The sequence below is a fragment of the Pelophylax lessonae genome (assembly GCF_965119305.1).
Source record: "Pelophylax lessonae genome assembly, chromosome: 1".
Lineage (NCBI taxonomy): Eukaryota > Metazoa > Chordata > Amphibia > Anura > Ranidae > Pelophylax > Pelophylax lessonae.
This window is the reverse complement of record NC_138768.1, coordinates 854,419,518-854,440,857: the sequence shown is the minus strand read 5'-3', so window position 1 is coordinate 854,440,857 and position 21,340 is coordinate 854,419,518. Positions and strand designations below refer to the sequence as shown.

The 21,340-nt window shown below is 42.5% G+C and overlaps 1 protein-coding gene across 2 annotated transcripts in view; it reads left to right on the top strand.

Annotated features, from left to right (window-relative positions):
- The window catches only part of EXOC6B (exocyst complex component 6B), a 566,827-nt gene that overhangs the window by 280,851 nt on the left and 264,636 nt on the right, over positions 1–21,340 (top strand). For both annotated transcript variants that reach the window (XM_082264382.1, XM_082264381.1), the window contains exons 11-13: positions 12,699–12,819; positions 15,547–15,618; positions 18,391–18,488. In XM_082264382.1, coding sequence (XP_082120508.1) covers positions 12,699–12,819; positions 15,547–15,618; positions 18,391–18,488 — 291 coding nt within the window. The remainder of the gene's footprint in view (positions 1–12,698; positions 12,820–15,546; positions 15,619–18,390; positions 18,489–21,340) is intronic.

Sequence of the window (21,340 nt, the reverse complement as noted above, 5' to 3'; positions counted from 1 at the left end):
CATATATATATAAAATAAGAAGTATGTGACCAAAGGAATTATATAATGAGAAAATGGTGATATAACTGTAAATAAAAATATAAACGTAAATTTGAAAAAATATAATAAAAAATGTTATCATTTCATATAGAAAAATGGGGAAGTTTTTATGAAGGGAGAGAAATCAATTGAAAAAAAGAAAAAAGTGTCACTAAATGAATCATATATTGAAAATCAATTGAAAATCAAAAAATTAATATAAATAGAATTATGTCTAATAGATACATGTACATAATACATATACAATCAGTGTCAATACTAATCTTAAGTACAAAAATGTGCAATCTATAAATACATATTTAATCCGTATTCATTTCACAAATATTTGTATAAAAATTATATATTTTATCTATGCTCTTCCTTCATAAACAACGACGACCCAGTCAGACACAGCCTTCTCATCTAGAATGAAAAGTATAAGTCAAAAATATTATCCAAGCAGCTCTTCTATCAAAAATTATCAGAAGGGTTATCCCAAACCGCTATTTCAAAAACACTCTTTGGGGACTGTTTCTTCAAGACTATTTGCTCAAATATATATTTGGGAACCATTATTAAAACCATTACCAAAAGTCTTTTTGAGAACTTGACCCTTAATGTCACTAAGATGTTCCCTAAATCTATCTTTTAATTTCCAAGATGTTCTGCCCACATACTGTACAGAGCACATCTTGCATGTAATCAAATAAATCAGAAACCTCGTATTACAATTAAAACAGGCATGATGGGACTTGGCTGCCAAAGGCACAGCCATGATGGGACTTGGCTGCCAAAGGCACAGCCATGATGGGACTTGGCTGCCAAAGGCACAGCCATGATGGGACTTGGCTGCCAAAGGCACAGCCATGATGGGACTTGGCTCCCAAAGGCACAGCCATGATGGGACTTGGCTCCCAAAGGCACAGCCATGATGGGACTTGGCTCCCAAAGGCACAGCCATGATGGGACTTGGCTCCCAAAGGCACAGCCATGATGGGACTTGGCTCCCAAAGGCACAGCCATGATGGAACTTGGCTCCCAAAGGCACAGAGGCTCAGACATGATGGGACTTGGCTCCCAAAGGCACAGGCATGATGGGACTTGGCTCCCAAAGGCACAGGCATGATGGGTCTGGGCTCCCAAAGGCACAGACATGATGGAACTTGGCTCCCAAAGGCACAGACATGATGGAACTTGGCTCCCAAAGGCAAGGGCATGATGGAACTTGGTTCCCAAAGGCACAGAGGCACAGACATGATGGGACCCTTGCTCCCAAAGGCACAGGCATGATGAAACTTGGCTCCCAAAGGCACAGGCATGATGAAACTTGGTTCCCAAAGGCACAGGAATTATGGGACTTGGCTCCCAAAGGCACATGCATGATGGGACTTGGCTCCCAAAGGCACATGCATGATGGGACTTGGCTCCTAAAGGCACGGGCATGATGGGACTTGGCTCCCAAAGGCACAGCCATGATGGGACTTGGCTCCCAAAGGCAAATGCATGATGGGACTTGGCTCCCAAAGGCACATGCATGATGGGACTTGGCTCCCAAAGGCACATGCATGATGGGACTTGGCTCCCAAAGGCACATGCATGATGGGACTTGGCTCCCAAAGGCACAGCCATGATGGGACTTGGCTCCCAAAGGCACAGCCATGATGGGACTTGGCTCCCAAAGGCACAGCCAGGATGGGACTTGGCTCCCAAAGGCACAGCCATGATGGGACTTGGCTCCCAAAGGCACAGCCATGATGGGACTTGGCTCCCAAAGGCACAGCCATGATGGGACTTGGCTCCCAAAGGCACAGCCATGATGGGACCTGGCTCCCAAAGGCACAGGCATGATGGGACCTGGCTCCCAAAAGCACAGGCATGATAAAACTTGGCTTCCATTGGCACAGGCACGGTGGGACTTGGCTTCCATTAGCACAGGCACGGCGGGACTTGTAGTTCCACAACAGCTGAAGGGTCGCAGGTTGGGCCCCCATGGTGTAGAGAAACCTTTATAACAGAAGGGACATGCCGAGTATCTAATGTCAAAAAAAGCCTACCTGGCAGCGTGTTTTTTTTTTTTTTTTTTTTTTTTTTTTTAACTCTTTTTAGTCCACTTTTATTGTACAATAAATTAAAATGCAGTCAGTAAAAATAAACAGCAGTTTCCCCTCAATTTATTGTGAAATGGCATTTTCCATAGTAGTTTTGATCATTATGACAGTGTTTTTGGCTCCCTCTTTTATAATTTGATATCCATACAGCAGGCAGAGATCAGGTGATCCCTATCACACATATAAAAGCTGCATGGCAGGCCTGTGTCATATGTCCGCTGCATACCTGAAACGCCATGTGCAAGCTTCCTGCGTCACACACACCCTTTGCCCGTGATCACCGGAGTCATGTTACTACCCACACACTGCTTGTTTTCCTCCTGACTGCTATCCTGCTATTCCCAATCAAAGCTGCCATGCTCCAGACCGATTTCAGCAGATAGGTTATAATAACATTGTAATTGCCGTCTAATTAAATGCATGTTTCTTCATTAAACAATCCTTCATGTTGATACGTTTCAGAGTCAGGGATTGTCCCCTTGCACTGCCTTTCAACCGTATCTCCCTCTCTCCGCCGCAGACTCTGTGGGGCCACTGTGACTGCATTAATGAGTCTCTGAACCCTCTGTTTCTGTAAAGAGTTAAAGGCTTAAAAACATAAAAAAAGGCATGTCAGGCTTGTGCGATTGCTGGCACACACTATATATACTGTGATTTCTTATACCCTATATGGCCAATGATTTGTTGATACCTGAGCATCTCACCTACCTTTTTTTATAGCCAAAACCGCATGGACACCACTCCATATTATTGAGTTCAGATGCGTCTTGGGAAGGGCAATGTTCATGCTACAATATACAAAGACATTTTAGACAGTTTAGGGAAGGCCCTTTTCTGTTTCAGAATGACCGTGTACCCCTGTGCACAAAGCCAGCTCCATAAAGACATGATTTAATGAGTTTGGTGTGGAGGAACTGGAATCAGGGTTCGTACGGTCATGAAAAACCTGGTAAAGTCAATTTTAAAATGGCAATTTCCAAGCCTGGAAAAGTTTTGGAAAATAATTTAACCCACCTAGTTTTGGAAAAGTCATGGAAATTTGTTTCACAATCACTATATATTCGAATATGCAGAAAAGAGAGAAAGGCGCCACTCAGTGTAGCAGATGTAAATAATTTTATTTACACATATTAAAAACTTACATGGCGGTAAGCGTCTATCTTCATAGCTTGGCGTCATTCCGGGTCCACGGTGTTTCCGTCCCTGAGGCTGGCCAGCAGCTGGGAGATGACACTAGTGGAGAACCAATCGGGGGACTCAGTCAGAGCGAGGCAGCGGTGAAGCGCATACCTCACCGGAGCGCCGCACGAACGTGATGACGCGGGGGGCGGTAGCCACATGCTCCAAAACCGGTTACCGCCGCCCCCCGCGTATCACGTTTGTGCGGCCCTCCAGTGAGGTATGCGCTTCACCGCTGCCTCGATTCTGACTGAGTCCCCTGATTGGTTCTCCCCTAGTGTCATCTCCCGGCTGCTGGCCAGCCTCAGGGATGGAAACACCACGGATGTATAATAAATAGCACCTTGTAATAGTTATAACACAAAGTCCCAACAGTGTGATAAATGTGAACAAAAATTGCATGTAAGCCCAGAGTTCATAGAAATGCACTGGATAACTGGATCATAAATCTATAGATCTCCTGGATTGGTTTCAATCGTATCCGGACCACCGTCACCACACCTCCAAACGTGTCCCCCTAGGTAATGGAAACTCACCAGACCCTGGGTGAAAATCAGCCTTATGAAGGATTCAATTCCTTGGCGTGGTGTGCGAATACCCGGTAAAATACTCCAATGCCAAATGAACGTTTGCACCTGAGCCTCAATGCAGCATAAATATAGCAAGTGTCATGAAAGCATGTGAGGAAAGAAGAGGGGGGGACCAATCGTGTAATTCCATAAGACAACACTTTATTCCAAAAACCCCATTCCCCATGTATTGCACTCACACAAAATCAAATTGCTAGTAGCATGTAGAATATAAACTGGAAGTCTGTAGCGTATCGGTGACTCACCGCTACCTCCGATCATCAGCGGGAGCCAGACACACGGAACGCCGACTTCTTCGTGACAGCTGATGGATGCGTGCTCGCGCCCTTACATGTTTCGTCACACCGGACTTCTACGGAGGGCGCGAGCACGCATCACCTCGCTCCCTTAATGTACAATCCCAGGTCGGAAGGGGACCGGAGCGTCCACCAATCCACGGCCAGCCCCTCGCAGCGATATGCCACGGACATATGGACCAATCCCAGGCTTGCGCTCTAGGTAATAAGTCCGCCCACTCAACCTCCGACCCAGAAAATAAACACGCCATATCACTTCTGATAGGCTGACCTGCTTGCTTCTCAATACGTCATCTCCTCACCAGTGCTGTTATCCACCGCAATAGATCCGAACTGTCAGCGGGGACTCAGACCACCCGATCTTTGGAGAATCATTCATATATATCATATTGTCCAAATGCGAAACACTACTATGGGAAACCTATTACGGCATTCTTCTAAGATAGTGTTTTTTTTACAAAAAAGCAGGTTATATAAATAATCTAAAACCCATGCTGACATATTATACATGCCACTTTACATGTAGTCATCATTAAGCTAAAATTATTAAAAATTTAAAATATTAAAAGGCAAAGAATACTAAAATACTGGAAAAGATAGAACTGTAAACACATTATATATATTATAAAATGCATCTCACAAATATCAGTTTAAAGGAAAGACCTGGACCAAAAGGTACCGTATTTTCCGGCGTATAAGACGACTGGGCGTATAAGACGACCCCCCTAATTTTCATCAACCAGTAATATTTATACTTAGGTTACCTTGGAGATATTATACTCGGCGTATAAGACGACCCCCCATTTTTGGGATATTTTTTTGAGGTTCAAAAGTAGTCTTATACGCCAGAAAATCCAGTAATATAATAAATTACTCATAAATGGAGATAAGAACACCATAGCTGCTCCAAACTGCTTCAATAGTCACTAATGAAGCAGTTTATGTCCAAATCTATGTTTAACCCGTTGGGGTGCAAGGCATTCGTAAGGAAGATCCAATGAGTCTCTCTTTTTGAAAGCTCACGCACTCTATTTGAGCCCCTCCACACCGGATCCACTCTCTCGATGCCCCAGAATTTAAGATTTGATGGGTCCTTGTTGTGATAACGTTTGAAGTGTAATGATACACTGTGGTGTTTATATCCCTTTCTTATATTGGCCAAGTGTTCGGCTATACGAATGCCCAATTTCCTCTTAGTGCGACCTATATAAATATAGCCGCAGGGACATTCGATGCCATACACCACATGTGTAGTGTGACATGTGATGAGGTCTTTGATCTCAAAACTTTGATTGTTGGCAGAGGAATGAAAGGAGGTGAAGTTACGCAGATGTGTCCGTACTTGCCTGCAAGATCTGCAATATCGGCACGCGTAAAAGCCTCTTCTATCCTCCCAAAACATTTTTGGTTTGACTGGAGGATCCAAAACCTTTTGGACTATCTGGTCCCCAAAGGTTGGACCTCTCCTATAGATGAATGAAGGTGAAGTTGGTAAGACCTTTCCCAGGATTCGGTCCATACACAGCACATTCCAATGTTTCTTTACTACATTTTCTATTTGTTTGTGCTGTGTGTTGTACTGTGTAATGAAGCTCCACTCATGACTATCCCTGGAGCCTCTATTGCTGGGTACAAGACATTGATCCTGGGACAAAGCAGCTACTTCTGTAATATCCCTGTCCAAATGTGCAGGGATATATCCTTTATCAACAAACCTCTGTTTGATGACCACAGCTTGAGCCAGGAAGTCACTGTCTCTAGAGCAGTTCCTCCTGACCCTCAATAATTGGCCTTTAGGGATGTTATTCAACCAACTTCTGTGATGGCCTCTTTGAATAGGCAAATACCCGTTTCTATCTGTGGGTTTGAAGTATACCCTAGTATCCAATCTATTGTTGTTCAACATAACTTCTACATCCAGGTAATGAATCGAACAACGACTCCAATTAAACTCCAAACGGATGTTGTTATGGTTTGAGTTAAGCTCAGCTGAAAACCTTTCCAACGAGCTCTCAGATCCTGACCATATAAAAAATAGGTCATCAATATATCTGCGATACATGATTAGCTCCGTCCTTTGGGCCCCATAAATGAAGTGATCCTCCCATTCCCCCATGAAGAGGTTCGCAAGGCTCGGCGCGAATTTAGCGCCCATCGCTACTCCTCTTTTTTGGTTATAAAACATCCCGTTATACCAAAAATAGTTGTGCGAGAGGCAAAACTCAAGCGCATGTTGTAAGAACCTCTTCTGGGGATCAGGGATATCGGATCTCTTGCTAAAAGCCCAATTAAGGGCTAATGAAGCATCCTCATGTTGTATTATTGTATAGAGGGATGCTACATCCGCAGTAACCAAAAATATCTCTGAATTGGATGGCAATGCCACTCCCTTTAAGGACAATGCAATGGCAATGCCACTCCCTTTTTTTTAGCGCTGGGTGAGTAGGTTATTTATTACTTACTCCTTTTTTTCAAATTACAATAGTTACATAGACATTTCATGAAAAATTCGGTCATGAATATTTACTTGAAGTCATGGAATTGTATTGGTAAAAATGTGTACGAACCCTGTGGAATGTCCTGCAGAGAGCCCTGACTTTAACCCTGCTGAACACTTTTATGATGAACATGAAGGATAAGTTCACCTTTTGTTAAAAAATAAATGCACATATTATTGTAGGAAAAAAAAAATGTGCATTTATTTTTTTCCCTAACGAGGCTGAAAAGCATTAGCACCCATAATCAGTGGATCAGGGGTGCAATGCCAGACTGCTGCAGACAAATCCTGCAGCTTGCGTACGGGCTGACTTTTTACAAGCGGCAGGGCTTTGTGAATGAACTACGAGGCTGCTCATCAGCGACCTCACAGTCCACTCAGAACTACAAGCTGTCTGCCGCAATGGCTGACAGTATTAAAATCAATCAGAAAGGCAGCGCTAACAGGTAAATATAATAAATGTATCCATATACTGTGTACAAAAATCTGAAAATAAGTATATAGTAAGGTGCATATCGTGATCAATAGATTAAAAAAATTATTAAACATTAAAGTGCAAACAAGTGTTATAATAGTATGTCCATTGTGCAACTATGTGCTGAAATATACTGTGCAAGAATTCCAAATATATTAATAAAGTGCAGTCCAAATGGGTTCCTTCAAAGAACTAAAGTGCTGGAAAGGTGCTTAAAAAATAGTCCATAAGGTGCCCAAGTGCTCTTCAAGAAGAAAAACCCCCCATGGGGATGCACTCACCAGATTGAGGATATATATAGGCCGAGCAAATATGGTATCCCCTGGAAAAATAAATGGATCCTATACAGCCTCTTTCCAATCCAATACAGCCTCTATTTGAATGGCTCCTTATAGTCTCCTCTCCTCTCCTCTATATTTTGGTACTGCAAAGGGATAGCTCTATCCGACAGGAGGGACGTATCCGGACCTGAAGAGGGTCTCCTAAGCACGTTTGGTCTTAATGCCGTAAGGCATATAGGACCCACATTTTCTGAAGTCACATTTTGGTGGATGTTACCAAAATATAGAGGAGAGGAGAGGAGACTATAAGGAGCCATTCAAATAGAGGCTGTATTGGATTGGAAAGAGGCTGTATAGGATCCATTTATTTTTCCAGGGGATACCATATTTGCTCGGCCTATATATATCCTCAATCTGGTGAGTGCATCCCCATGGGGGGTTTTTCTTCTTGAAGAGCACTTGGGCACCTTATGGACTATTTTTTAAGCACCTTTCCAGCACTTTAGTTCTTTGAAGGAACCCATTTGGACTGCACTTTATTAATATATTTCGAATTCTTGCACAGTATATTTCAGCACATGGTTGCACAATGGACATACTATTATAACACTTGTTATGCACTTTAATGTTTAATAATTTTTTTAATCTATTGATCACGATATGCACCTTACTATATACTTATTTTCAGATTTTTGAACACAGTATATGGATACATTTATTATATTTACCTGTTAGTGCTGCCTTTCTGATAGATTTTATCACATTCTGGTCTTTTACTTAGTGAGCAGCAGCTCCAGGAAGCACAGTTTTATCCACTTTCTTATATTTATACACTTTTTAGCGTGGGTTTTAACAATTTAGTTTTTACAAATGGCTGACAGTAGTTGTAGTTCATTAAAGAGGTTGTAAACCCCTTTTGTTTACATTTACCTATAGGTAAGCCTACATTAAGGCTTACCTATAGGTGCTATAAATATCTCCTAAACTTGCACCGTTTAGGAGATATTTACAGTGCATGCAGCCGATGACGTCAACAGCGCATGCGCTCTGAAGAAACGGCCACCCGTGCCGTTCCTTCAGATCCCAGTGCTGTGAACGGCGGCTTCCGCGTGAGTGATGTAATCGCGCCCCCGGCCAATCAGATGGCCAGAGGACGAGATCCAGGAAGCAGGACGGCCGGACATGTTTGCCGTCCTGTCGGCACTGAGGGGGCTTCGTTTTTAGGTAAGTACTTCATAATGAGCTAGTATGCGATGCATACTGCAGCTGCTGGAATATTTAACACGTTCCAAGAGGTGAACTAATCCTTTAAATGTCAATTTCAAGCCAGGTCTTCTCATCCCAAATCAGTATCTGCCCTCACAAATCCTTTTTTTTCGTGCTAAATGGGCACAAATTTCCACAAACATCTTCCAACAATTTTTGGAAAGTTTTCGTAGAAGAAATGCATGTCATTATTTTAAATGGTATAATTCAGATCCAGGGGAAGTTAACAAAACTCTGCATGGCAACCAATCAGATTCTATCTTTGATTTTCAAAGTTTAACCACTTGACCTCCAGAAGATTTGCCCCCTTCATGACCAGTCAATTTCTTCATGACCAGGCGATACGGCACTACTTTAATTTAACTGACAATTGCGCGGTCGTGCGATGCTGTAACCAAAAAAAAAATTATATCCTTTTTTATTCTCACAAATAGAGCTTTCTTTTGGTGGTATTTGATCAACTCTGCTTTTTTATTTTTTTGCGCTTTAAACAAAAAAAGAGCGACCAAAATAATTTGAAAAAAAATTATTTTACTTTCTGCTATAAAACATTCCCAATAAAAAAATGTAAAAAATCAAATTTCTTCATCACTTTAGGCCAATGTGTATTCTGCTACATGCTTTTGGTTAAAAAAAAAAGCATTTATTGATTGGTTTGCGAAAGTGTTATATTGTCTACAAACTGTACTGTCACTGTACTAATGACAGTGGCTGGGAAGGGGTTAACATCAGGGGGCGATCAAAGGGTTACCTGTGTGCCTAGCCTGTGCTTGTGTACTGTGTGGGAGATGCTTTTACCAGTGTAAGGAATAGATCCACGTTACTGCTCTGCAGGAACACAGAATCAATGTCTTCTATACTGACATAACGGCGATCTGGCTTGTTTACATCGATGTTATGGCTCTCTGCCTAATGATAGGCAGGTGCCGCTGGACAGCGAATCTGTGATACCTGCTGATCAGCTCCCACTGTGTATAATCATAGCGGGAGTGTGCATGCGTGCCCCTGACTTGGAAGTGCAGGATCACGTACTAGGTACGTGATCCTGCACAGCAGAGCCGCCTTGCTGCCGTATATGTAGGTTATACGGTTAGCAAGTGGTTAAAAGAGACATTTAGGAATATATAAAATCATGCTGACCTAGGTGGATGCAGCATTGATCCCAGCTGCAGCTGTCCCCCGCCGGCTCTACACCGAGAACTGAGGATTAAAAAAACACTGATTGCTCCATTCTCGGCTCCTCACTCGGCAGAGGGCTGGTGACTGGCAGTCACTGGCTCTCTGCTTTGCCCTTTAAATGCTCACTGGAGCGCCAGGCTGTGGAGGGGGCAGGAGCTCAGGCTCTCAGCAGCTCAGTCAGCTGCTGGTCCAGGCATCTGGTTGAATCCTGACTGGAAAGTCGGGATCTGTCTAGAGCCTGGACTTGCTGAGTAACATCAAGCAATAGCAGGTTTTAGCCCGCCGTGGGCTGAAAAGGGATCACAGGAGTGCAGAACAAATGTCGCTTTTCCACTGCATGGAACCGAATGGTTCGGCTCGCTTTTGTGCTTTTCCACTGCTGGTACCGCATGGTATGGTGTAGGAACGGTTCGGTACGGTACGGCTGCGCTTTTCCACTGCATGGACCCGAACGGTACGGCTCTCAAAAATAGTACCACCTCGATTGTGGTTCCAAGAGGGTACCATACCTGGTACCATATCCCACAATCCTTTGCATGCAGTCACTACTAGCCACTGATTGGTCAGAGAATCCCACCCACCCCGTTGTTATCCCACCCACTTAACTTTTGTACTACTTTAATGGAAAAGCAAACCATACCGTACTGAACCGTTCCAACACTGTACCATGCGTTACCAGCAGTGGAAAAGCAAACAGGGCCGATTAGAGCCGAGCCGGTACTTGCAGTGGAAAAGTGCCAAAAGTGCACTCCTGTGATTCATCGGAGAAGTAATGCCATAATAGCTTTGGCTATACTTCTTCTTTAACCACTTAAGCCCCGGAAGATTTTATCCCCTTCCTGACCAGGGCCTATTTTGCGATTCGGCACTGCGTGAATTTAACGGACAATTGCGCGGTCGTGCGACGCTGTACCTAAACGAATTTGACGTCCTTTTTTTCCCATAAACAGAGCTTTCTTTTGGTGGTATTTTATCACCTGTGCGATTTTTTGATCATGCGCTATAAACAAAAAAAGAGCAACAATTTTGCAAAAATAACAATATTTTTCACATTTTTTATATGAAATTCCCCCAAAAAAATGTAAAAATCAAAATTTTTTAACATTTTCGGCCAATTTGTTTTATGCTACATATGTTTGGTAAAAAAAATCGCAAAAAGAGTATTTTGATTGGTTTGCGCAAAAGTTATCGCGTTTACCAACAAAGGGAAAGATTTTTGTCATTTTTGTTGTTTTTTTTTTTTAACGTGTAATGGCGGCGATCTGCGATTTTTTTTTTTGCGGTACTGCGACATTGCGGCGGACAGATCGGACCCTTGACTGACATTTTTGACACTTTTGGGGTTACCAGTGACATTTCTACAGTAATCAGTGCTATAAATATGCACTGTTACTGTAAAATTACACTGGCAGTGAAGGGGTTAACTTTTTTTTGAGAGGAAGGGGCTATGTGTGTCCCTAGGGGCGTGATTCTAACTGTGATTGGCTGTGGCTTGAGATGTATGAACCAGTGATCAACGGTTCTACATAGTAGAACCGTATGATCATCATTCATACACCGGGGAGAATGAGAGGCGGCTTGTTTACACTAGCCGCCTGACTTTCTCCCTCTGCAGCGGCGATCGCGAGTGACCGGCGGACGATCGGGTCACACACGCGGGGGGGAGTCCGTGACCACTCGGGAGCGCTCATCCGGGGGCGCGCGCTCGCTCCCTAGACCCTTACAGGCTAGCGACGTAGACCTACGTCACTCTGCCTGTGAGGGGCTGACCGCCGCAGTAAATAGTCGTGCGGCGGTCGGCAAGTGGTTAAGGTATTAAACTCTGGAAATGTTTTTTTTAGTGGCCATGCTGGTTTGTGCCATAATGTGTTAGTATGCACTGCATACTAGCACATTACAGATTTACCTTTCAAAAGAACCCTCCAGCGCTGTGCTGTCACCACTCCTGGCTCTTCCATCTTCTCCTGGTCTTCCTTCCCGGTTTACCCTCTCTGGCCGTTTGATTGGCCAGGCCGCAAAGGCGTCACTCCCTCGTGTGCACATGGAAGTCACAATTGCGGCATAGCGTGCTCTGCAGTCACAGCACACTCACTGTGCCCTGAATGCAAAGCGTACCGCGCATGCGCCAGTGGCGACGTCAATGTAGCTGTAATTGGAAAACAAAAATAGAATCGGTTTGCCTGGGGTGAATTAGGTACTTGAACCACACATATCAGCACAAGTACACTTAAATGAAGTAGAACTTGATCGGGAAAGTATATAGTTTATTCTTCAAAGACCAGCTTCTTCTGCATTAACATAAAACAAATGCAAGATGCTCATGTCAATGAGGGCCTAAGACTTCCCTGTCTAGAGGGTGACAACCCTGGAATTTCAGTTTAACACCCAATACTGATCCCGACCATATTACTATTTTGTAGAATTTGTTTATCAAAGGATTTCATCCTGCAGCTGGGTCTATTGGAGTGAGACGGGATTTGTGGCCCATTGCAACTACATGCGTGCTTTCATTTTCCTCTGAATGAGCGATGAATAGGTTGGGCCGCTTCTATCACTTTCCCTCCAGCTTTCCTAAACCAGTCAGTGAGAGACCATAATAAAACTCAGGCTGTAAATGTTTGCCTTTTATTGAAGAAATGCACGCTGTTTTGTTGATTACTAAACAAAATAATGAAAAGTATTGAAACAGGCAATATATACAATACGCAATTCATAGAAGCAATGGGAAGGAATTTTTTTTCCTTTCAGGCTAATTTCCTACGCCTTTCTGTTCTCAAATGTTTGCATTGCTTGTTTTGGTGTCTATCAGGTTCTTTGTGGTAGAAGATCACATCCTACATACAACAGTTGGATTGGTGAATCGGGCGTACATTGATGAGCTCTGGGAGTTGGCCTTGTCAAAGACCATGGCGGCTTTGCGAACACATTCGGTAATTGATTTCTGAATTGAAAATGTCCTTCTTTTAATGTGTTGTAAATACTAAAACTTGCACATCTTCATGAATCAACATTCTGCTAGATTGTCTTAAATAGGTTTGTTGCCATTTATATTTTTTGAATTTAGAAATACCTTTTCTGGAAGCAGTCCTAATGAGTTAGGTAAAAGTAGCTCCCAAGGAAGACTATTCCACATTTTCACAGCTCTTACTGTGAAGACTTCTTTCCATATGCAGAGGTCAGACCTTTTTCCCCCAGGTGTAAAGACTTCCCCATGTGCCCTATTGATGATCTTACAGTGCACAAGTTTACCCTGAGTTTAGTATAGGAACCATTTATGTATTTATAAAAGGTGATCATATTCCCTCTAAACCATTTTGCTGCCACTTATGTAACTATTACATCAGCAGCAGCACTGGTATGTACTAGGGATCGGCCGATATTGTTTTTTCATTGCCGATACCAATACTGATATTTTTGTTATCGCGTATCAGTATCGGCCAATATGGGCCCATATTTTCGTACATTTAAAAAACATTTTTTTTTTTTATTTTTTTTTTTTTTTACTTGACAGGTACTCTGGTGGAGGGATCTGGGGGTCTAAAATACCCCAAACCCCTCATCTGCACTTAAAAGCATTCAAAATACCAAGTTTGGCTGTTTTGAATGCTGTCATTTTTTTAATCTGGCACCTGTACCCGGAAGTGATGTCATGACATCACTTCGGGGTTTTTGCATGGAGATCCGATCAGATGCGGCTTTGATCGGGTCTTCAGCGGCTGTGCAGGCTGATTGCCCGGGTCTCCCGGTGGGACGGGAGACTCGGGCGAGCCATGGGAGGTGGGGGGGGGGGGGCGTCCCCTCCTGCTCCTTGTAATGAGAACCGAGCGGCTTCTTAGCCACATTGGTTGTCATTACAATACAGCCGACCGCCGGCTATGGACACCGGTACTGGGGTGATGCCTCTAGCTGCAGGCATCACTCCAGAACAAGCACTTTCCGAAATATCGGCCACCTTGGTGGGCGATTCTGATATATCGGGAAAAGTGCATATCGGCCCTTGATATCGGCTTACCCGATAATCGGTCGATCTCTAGTATGTACATAAAGCTTGTTTACATTTTTACTCCTGCCTGCCAGCTACATAGTAGAAAGGATTCAGGTGGCTGTAATGCTGCCCAATCACTTCTACATGTAGGACAACGTGAGTCAGTAAGGGCTTGTCTTAAAGAGGACCTGAGTTTCAGAAGCTGTGCCTATAAAGGGAAAAAGAGAGCAAAGGATTAGTTGCCAGTATTCCCTGTGGTCTCCCTACAGCTGCCTTTTTTTTTTTTTTTTTTTACCATTACTGACTTACCATGCCTTGTTTTGTGATGTTTCTGTTTGGTACTGGCCACCTTTAAAGAGAGGAGAGGTGCAGAAAGCACTCATCTACAAAATAAAGTAGAGGCAAGGAGATCCCTATATTGAAGGTCCTCCAGAAGCTGCTTTCTCTCTGGGAGATCCTCGCATTGCATGTTCTCAGGTGTAGCTTTCTCTCTGGGAGATCCTTTACAGGTCCTCCAGAATCAGCCTTCTCTCTGAGAAATCCCTATATTGCAGGTCCTGACGTGCAGTTTTTTTCTTTGAGAGATCCCCACATTGCAGGTCCTCAGGTGCAGCTTTTTCTTCTGGAGATCCTCGCATTGCAGGTCCTCAGGTGCAGCTTTTTCTTCTGGAGATCCTCGCATTGCAGGTCCTCAGGTGCAGCTTTTTCTACTGGAGATCCTCGCATTGCAGGTCCTCAGGTGCAGCTTTTTCTTCTGGAGATCCTCGCATTGCAGGTCCTCAGGTGCAGCTTTTTCTTCTGGAGATCCTTGCATTGCAGGTCCTCAGGTTCAGCTTTTTCTTCTGGAGAGCCTCACATTGCAGATCTTCAGGGACAACTTTCTCTCCAGGAGATCCTTCCATTGTAGGTCCTCCAGATTCTGCTTTTTCTCTGGAGGTTTCTTACATTGCAGAACCTTAGGTGCAGTTCTTTCTCCAAGAGATCTTTACATTGCAAGTCCTTAGGTGCAGCTTTCTTTCCAATAAGGATGTTGTGACATGACTAAATCTGGTGAGATTAGCAGTCTGAGGCAACAGTACTTTAGATCTCATACTGCAGATATATAGCCATGGTTCTGTAGGCAGAGGAAGTGCGCAGCTATTGTTTATCAGGAATTTACAACAAAGTTAAATCTTTCAGGGTGCTTGCTTAACCACAATTAAAATTCCTAAATGTTTTCTATAACAAAGCAAATCTTTACTTTTTGAGTTCAGGTCCACAGTAAAACTTATTCACTGCACATTAAGAATATGTATATACAGTACTATGTTCACAGACTTGCCACAGGTTCAGTTTAAATAGAATGCGCCTTGTAAAATGTGGTGAATCTTCCATGGAACATTGGGCCTCACTAAAACCAAATATCTGACAGAAAAAATGTGCAGACTTACCACATCAGCCAATGGGCTTCTTCCTTCCTTTTCTAACCCATCCTAGAAATAACTAAGCTTCATTATACTCGGGGCATTACATTGTAAAGATACATTTTGACATCCATTTGATCAAAAGCCGTTACCATACCAGTAGGATTCTGATACTGCAAGGAAGAAGTGCCAACTATTATAAGACTTTGGTGGTATTGTTTATGGCTGACTTCATATGCCATCAACCTCTCTTTATTATTTCTTTTTAGTCTTATTGTTCCGATCCCAACCTTGTTCTGGACCTCAAGAATCTTATTGTGCATTTTGCCGACACATTGCAGGTACGTTGCAATCACAATCCTTAATTTAATGTGTATCTTAAGCCAAGATGTTTTTTTTTTTTTTATTTGGTAGGGAAGGGTTAACAACCTGGGGTGATTACCTCTAACTTTCCGGTGAAGGTATAGGAAATTAAAAAAAACAAAAAAAAAAACCACCCCAGTTGGACACAGGTGGCAAACAAAAACTGAAGTCTAAGGGCTCTTTCACATGGAGCGGACCAGATTTCGATCCGCTCCGGCACTTTTTTTTTTTTCACGGAGCAGATGACACTTGTGTCGTCCGCTCCATATGTCCGCATATCATCCGTTTGCAGATGATATACGGACATAATGTATGTCTATGGGCATTGCGGATGTCAGCGGATGACACCGCTCATGGCCCTTACTATACTTTCCCTCTTGGACATTCATGGCCCTTACTATACTTTCCCCGGATGACACCGCTGACATCCGATTTTTGCATCCGTTCAAAAAATGGAACAGAACTGAAAGGACGAAAATCGGATGTCAGCGGATGGTCATCCACTGACATCCGCAATGCCATTGACATACATTATGTCCGTATATCATCCCCAAAAAAATAGGATGATATACGGACATGCGGAACGCCCGTGTGAAAGGGCCCTAAATGTAAAAATAAAATTTGGCTTAAGATATTCTTTGCGACAAAGGACAGTGACATTGAATCCCAGAGAAACCAGTAACAAAAAAACAGAAGGTTGTCTAAGTATCCCACTAAGGGATTCCATAGGAGCACAACTGGGGCCAGCTCCTTGGTGAATACTCAAAGATAGGTCAAAAGGGCAGGGCCACAAATTGGTAATGTAGGGCCCCCAAATCAATGTAGGAATTGCTGGTGCACTGGAAAAGTAGGAATATATAGGTAAGCATCTTTGATGGCCAGACAATCTTCTTTGCGAGGGGAGGCAACAGATTTGGTGGATCCCATGTTACATTTTTGGACTCAAATTAATACATTCAGATCTGAGATTGAGAATGAGGTGGTTGCCCTCTTTAAGTGTGGGAATGGTGAACACTTTGGAGTTAAACACCTGGAATCATTTTGTCACAGAATTTGGGCCATGACACCTTGATCCAAAAGATCGGAGAGGGTTTGATGGCGATCTAATAATCTGTTTGACACAGTAAGGGTGGAAGTGAGAAACCAAGCAGTGGGGCAGGGAAAAAACTCAGTTTTCAGCCCTAGGGCATCACCTTCTGCACAGATTACCAAATGCCTCTCCCCCTCTCTGGAAAGAGGGGATGCTTTTTAATGCTGAGTAAGACTCGCCTGAGGATTAAAGGTAAAGTCTAAGGATGAGTGCTTTTACCACTGGTAGCATCTTGATAAGCAAAGGATCCGCAGATCAAAGCTTTTTGTACAAGGCTTCCACAGTCCATCACTTTAAGCGGATGATCAACCTGCAGAAGGGGTTAGATCTCTTTTAAATAGATTAGATTCAAGAACCCCAGTGAATAGATGGCCTGCACCAAGAACTAAACACTCACATGTGATCGCTGCATGAGAAATAACATGTGAGTGGCCGTGATTAGCTGATCTGCATCCAGGACTGAACACTCACATATGATGGCTGGATGAGAGATTACATGTAAGTGGCTGTGATTAGCTGGTCTGCATCCAAGCCCAAACACTCGCATGTGATCGCTGCATGAAAGATTACATGTGAGTGACCGCGATGACCTGATCTGCATCTAGGCCGAACACTCGCTTGTGATCGCTGGATGAGAGATTACATGTGAGTGGCTGTGATTAGCTGGTTTGCATCCAGGCCTGAACACTCACATGTGATTGCTGCTCGAAAGATTACATGTGAGAAGCCAGGATAACCCGGTCTGTATCTAGGCCAAACACTCGCTTGTGATCGCTGGATGAGAGATTACATGTGAATGGCTGTGATTAGCTGGTTTGCATCCAGGCCTGAACACTCGGATGCGATCGCTGCATGGGAGATTACATGTGAGTGGCCGCAATTAGCTGGTCTGCATTCAAGCCTGAACACTCGCCTGTGATTGCTGCATAAGAGATTACATGTGAGTGGCGGCGATGACCTGGTCTGCATCTAGGCCGAACACTCGCTTGTGATTGCTGGATGAGAGATTTCATGTGAGTGGCCAAGATTAGCTGGTCTGTAGCCAGGCCTGAACACTCGGATGTGATCGCTGCATGAGAAATTACATGTGAGTGGCCGCGATTAGCTGGTTTGCATTCAAGCCCGAACACTCACATGTGATTTCTGTATGAGAGATTACATTTGAGTGGCTGCAATTAGCTGGTCTGCATCCAGGGCTGAACACTTGCATGAGATCGCTGCATGAGAGATTAGGTGTCAGTGGCCGAGATTAGCTGGTCTGCATCCAGGGCGAAACACTTATGTGATTGCTGCCTGAGAGATTACATGTGAGTGGTTGCGATTAGCTGTGGGAGCCGGCAGCCTCCAATTGTTTTTCAATGGGGCTGGCTCCTGCAGCTAATAGCAGAAAACCCCGCTGGGGTTCTCACATCTAATTGGAGTGCGGGTGCATTTGTAGGCATGAATGCCCCTAAAAAGGCTGCTGAACAGTTGTTAAACTAGACATTTCTGCTATTCTGTTAATATGAGAAAAAGGAAAGCTTTTCTTTGTGTCCTGTTTCCTCCCAACCTAGGACTGATCTACATTGCAGGTAACCCATGCCTGACCTGCTGCAGAACTCTAGTCTAGCTAATATTCTTATGTATTTTTATCTGGTGACATTTGATCTGTTATGTACAGGGTTATGGCTTCCCAGTGAACCAGCTGTTTGACATGTTGCTGGAGGTCAGAGATCAGTACAGTGAGATCTTACTGAAGAAGTGGGCGCTGGTTTTCAGGTGAGTGATGCTGCAATACACATCTTTCATGATAACTTTTGTAAAAAAACATTATTGGTAAACTGCAGAGTCAGGTTCACAGGGATGATAAAAGAAGTGCATGGCAACCATTATCAGTGCGTACCAAGTACCCCTAAATGCCGAGCAGGAAACAGTGTACAGAGCCAAAAGGCTCAATAAAGTTTTCCATGTTTGTTGAAATTGCATTGCTGAAATAAAATTAAATAAAGTTCCCTGGGTGTGTCAGATGCCTGCTTCCCCCCACTGCAGCGCTGTAGTGCAATCCACCATCGGCTGCTTTGTCACTAGGGGTGTCCCAGGGACACAGAAGTGACATAGCAGCCAGCAGGGGGAAGCTAATAACTGAAAAAACAGATATGTTTTGAGTGTTGAAGATTTTTTTCTTTTCATTTTCTCAATGAATGCAAAATGATCCTTGATTGGACAAGGTGGATACGCAGAGCAGTGATGTCATAGTGGAGATCATTGTAGTAGTGGTGCCTACTATAGGGATTACAAGCTTCTGCAGGGATCCCACAGATATGCAACATAAATACTTACATTGATTTAAGCTGGAGCAATTCAACAATGTAAAAATTGACGTACCTGAAAGTCAGCTCTACCTTAACCAGTTCCTGCCTGGCCCATAGTCAAATGGTGACCGGGCAGGACCTCTCTAGATCCAGGTGGATATGACGTCCTCCCAGAACGTGACTCACGAGTGCCCGATGGGCATCGCTGCTGCGCGATCGGTCACCCTTTATATCCACTGGACACAGCAGATTACAGATTCGTGTAGCAGCTTGCTGCCAGGACCATGTGATCACTGTGACCAATCACAGCAGATCACATGACAATTGTTCACAATGGATAATCTCCATTCATGCCATCCATTGTGTACTATTGTGTTGATCTCTTTGATTGGTCACAATGATCACATGGTACAGACAGGGCCAATCACAGCTCATCTGTACTATGTGATTAGCTGTGGTCAATCACAGATAATCACAAAAGTAAACACTGAATGAATCCATTTAATTCAGTAAAAATTGTTGTTTATAACTGTGATATTCACGATTATAAGCAATCATAGTGTGTAAAAAAAATTTAATAAATCCTGATCATTTCTCCTGAGTAGTACAGTGTTACTATGAGAACACTATGTTGCTCAGGCCACAGTATGCAAAAGCGAAGTTGTAGAAAAAAATGTAATAATGTATTAAAACAAAAGGGAAAAAAGTTTTTTCTTTTTTTTTTTCTTCATACCGTCACCAGTCAGTGTCCCTGATCACCACCACACCAGTCGCATGATTACACTGTACTGCACTGGTGACAAATCATTTTTTTTTTTTTTTTTTCGTTTTTCTAAAACATTGTGATGAAAAATTACACCTAGCACTTTTATCACATTTTAAGAAAACTATATTATTTGGAATACATTTACACATTGAACATATATTTTAAATATTTTACCAATTTTCTTAATATTTATTTATTCATTTATTCACTTATTTAATTGTTGATCACAATGGCACGTTTTGCAATTTAAATCTTATGATTGATTCTCAATTAAATATTTATTAATTTGATATATTATTATTTATTTCTATTACTGATTGTATTTTGCACATTTATATATTTATTTGGAGCACTTTATATTGCGTGGCATTATTTAATTAATTTATATAGTCATATACACTTAAGAGAGAGTGCTGTGCTCGCTGCAATTCCCATAGAAAAGTGCTAGACCTGTTTAGCTCACAGAAACAACACTATATATATATATATATATATATATATATATATATATATATATATCCCATAGTTTGTGTACTGTAAAACTTTCCTACAGACTAAATAATATGCACTGATTTGGATTATTTTTTACCAAAGAAATGTAGAAGAATACATTTTGGCCCAAATTTATGATGAACAATTACCGGTATTTGCAAAATTTTATAACGGAAACAAAGAAAAACTTGTGTTTTTTTATAAACTTTTTGGTCTTTTTTAGTTTATTTAGCAAAACATAAAAAGCTCAGTGGTGATTAAATACCACCATTAGATATTTATTTATTTGGATCACTAATTTTCCCAGAAGTCTGCACTAAGATACAAGTCAGATTTCTGGCATCCCCTGCAACACAAATGTAATTTTTGGTGAGATCCTCCCAATAGGAACACGTCTAAAGGGATGCAGACCCAGCAGATTTCCTCATTAGAGCCCTGCAGCTGCCACAGCTGATAGATAATATTGAAACCCCTCCCATTTCACCCACTCAGCACAGAGGAACAAACAATGATTTCTTCAGAATAACAAAAGATAGGAATCTGCAACAAAGTTTGTTATAATCCTTGCAATGTACATAGATCACCCCGAGGGAAATGTTTTTTTCTCAACAAAAGTGGAGTTACGTTTTAACCACTTAAGCCCCGGAGGATTTTTCTGCTAAAAGACCAGGGGGTATTTTGCGATTCGGCACTGCGTGACTTTAACGGACAATTGCGCGGTCGTGCGACGCTGTACCTAAAAGAATTTGACGTCCTTTTTTTCCCACAAACAGAGCTTTCTTTTGGTGGTATTTGATCACCTGTGCGATTTTTTGATCATGCGCTATAAACAAAAAAAGAGTGACAATTTTGCAAAAATAGCAATATTTTTCACATTTTTTTATATGAAATTCCCCAAAAAAAAAATGTAAAAATCCAAATTTTTTAAAATTTTTGGCCAATTTGTTTTATCCTACCTATGTTTGGTAAAAAAAATTGCAAAAAGCGTATTTTGATTGGTTTGCGCAAAAGTTATCGCGTTTACTAACAAAGGGAAATATTTTTGTCATTTTTGTTGGTTT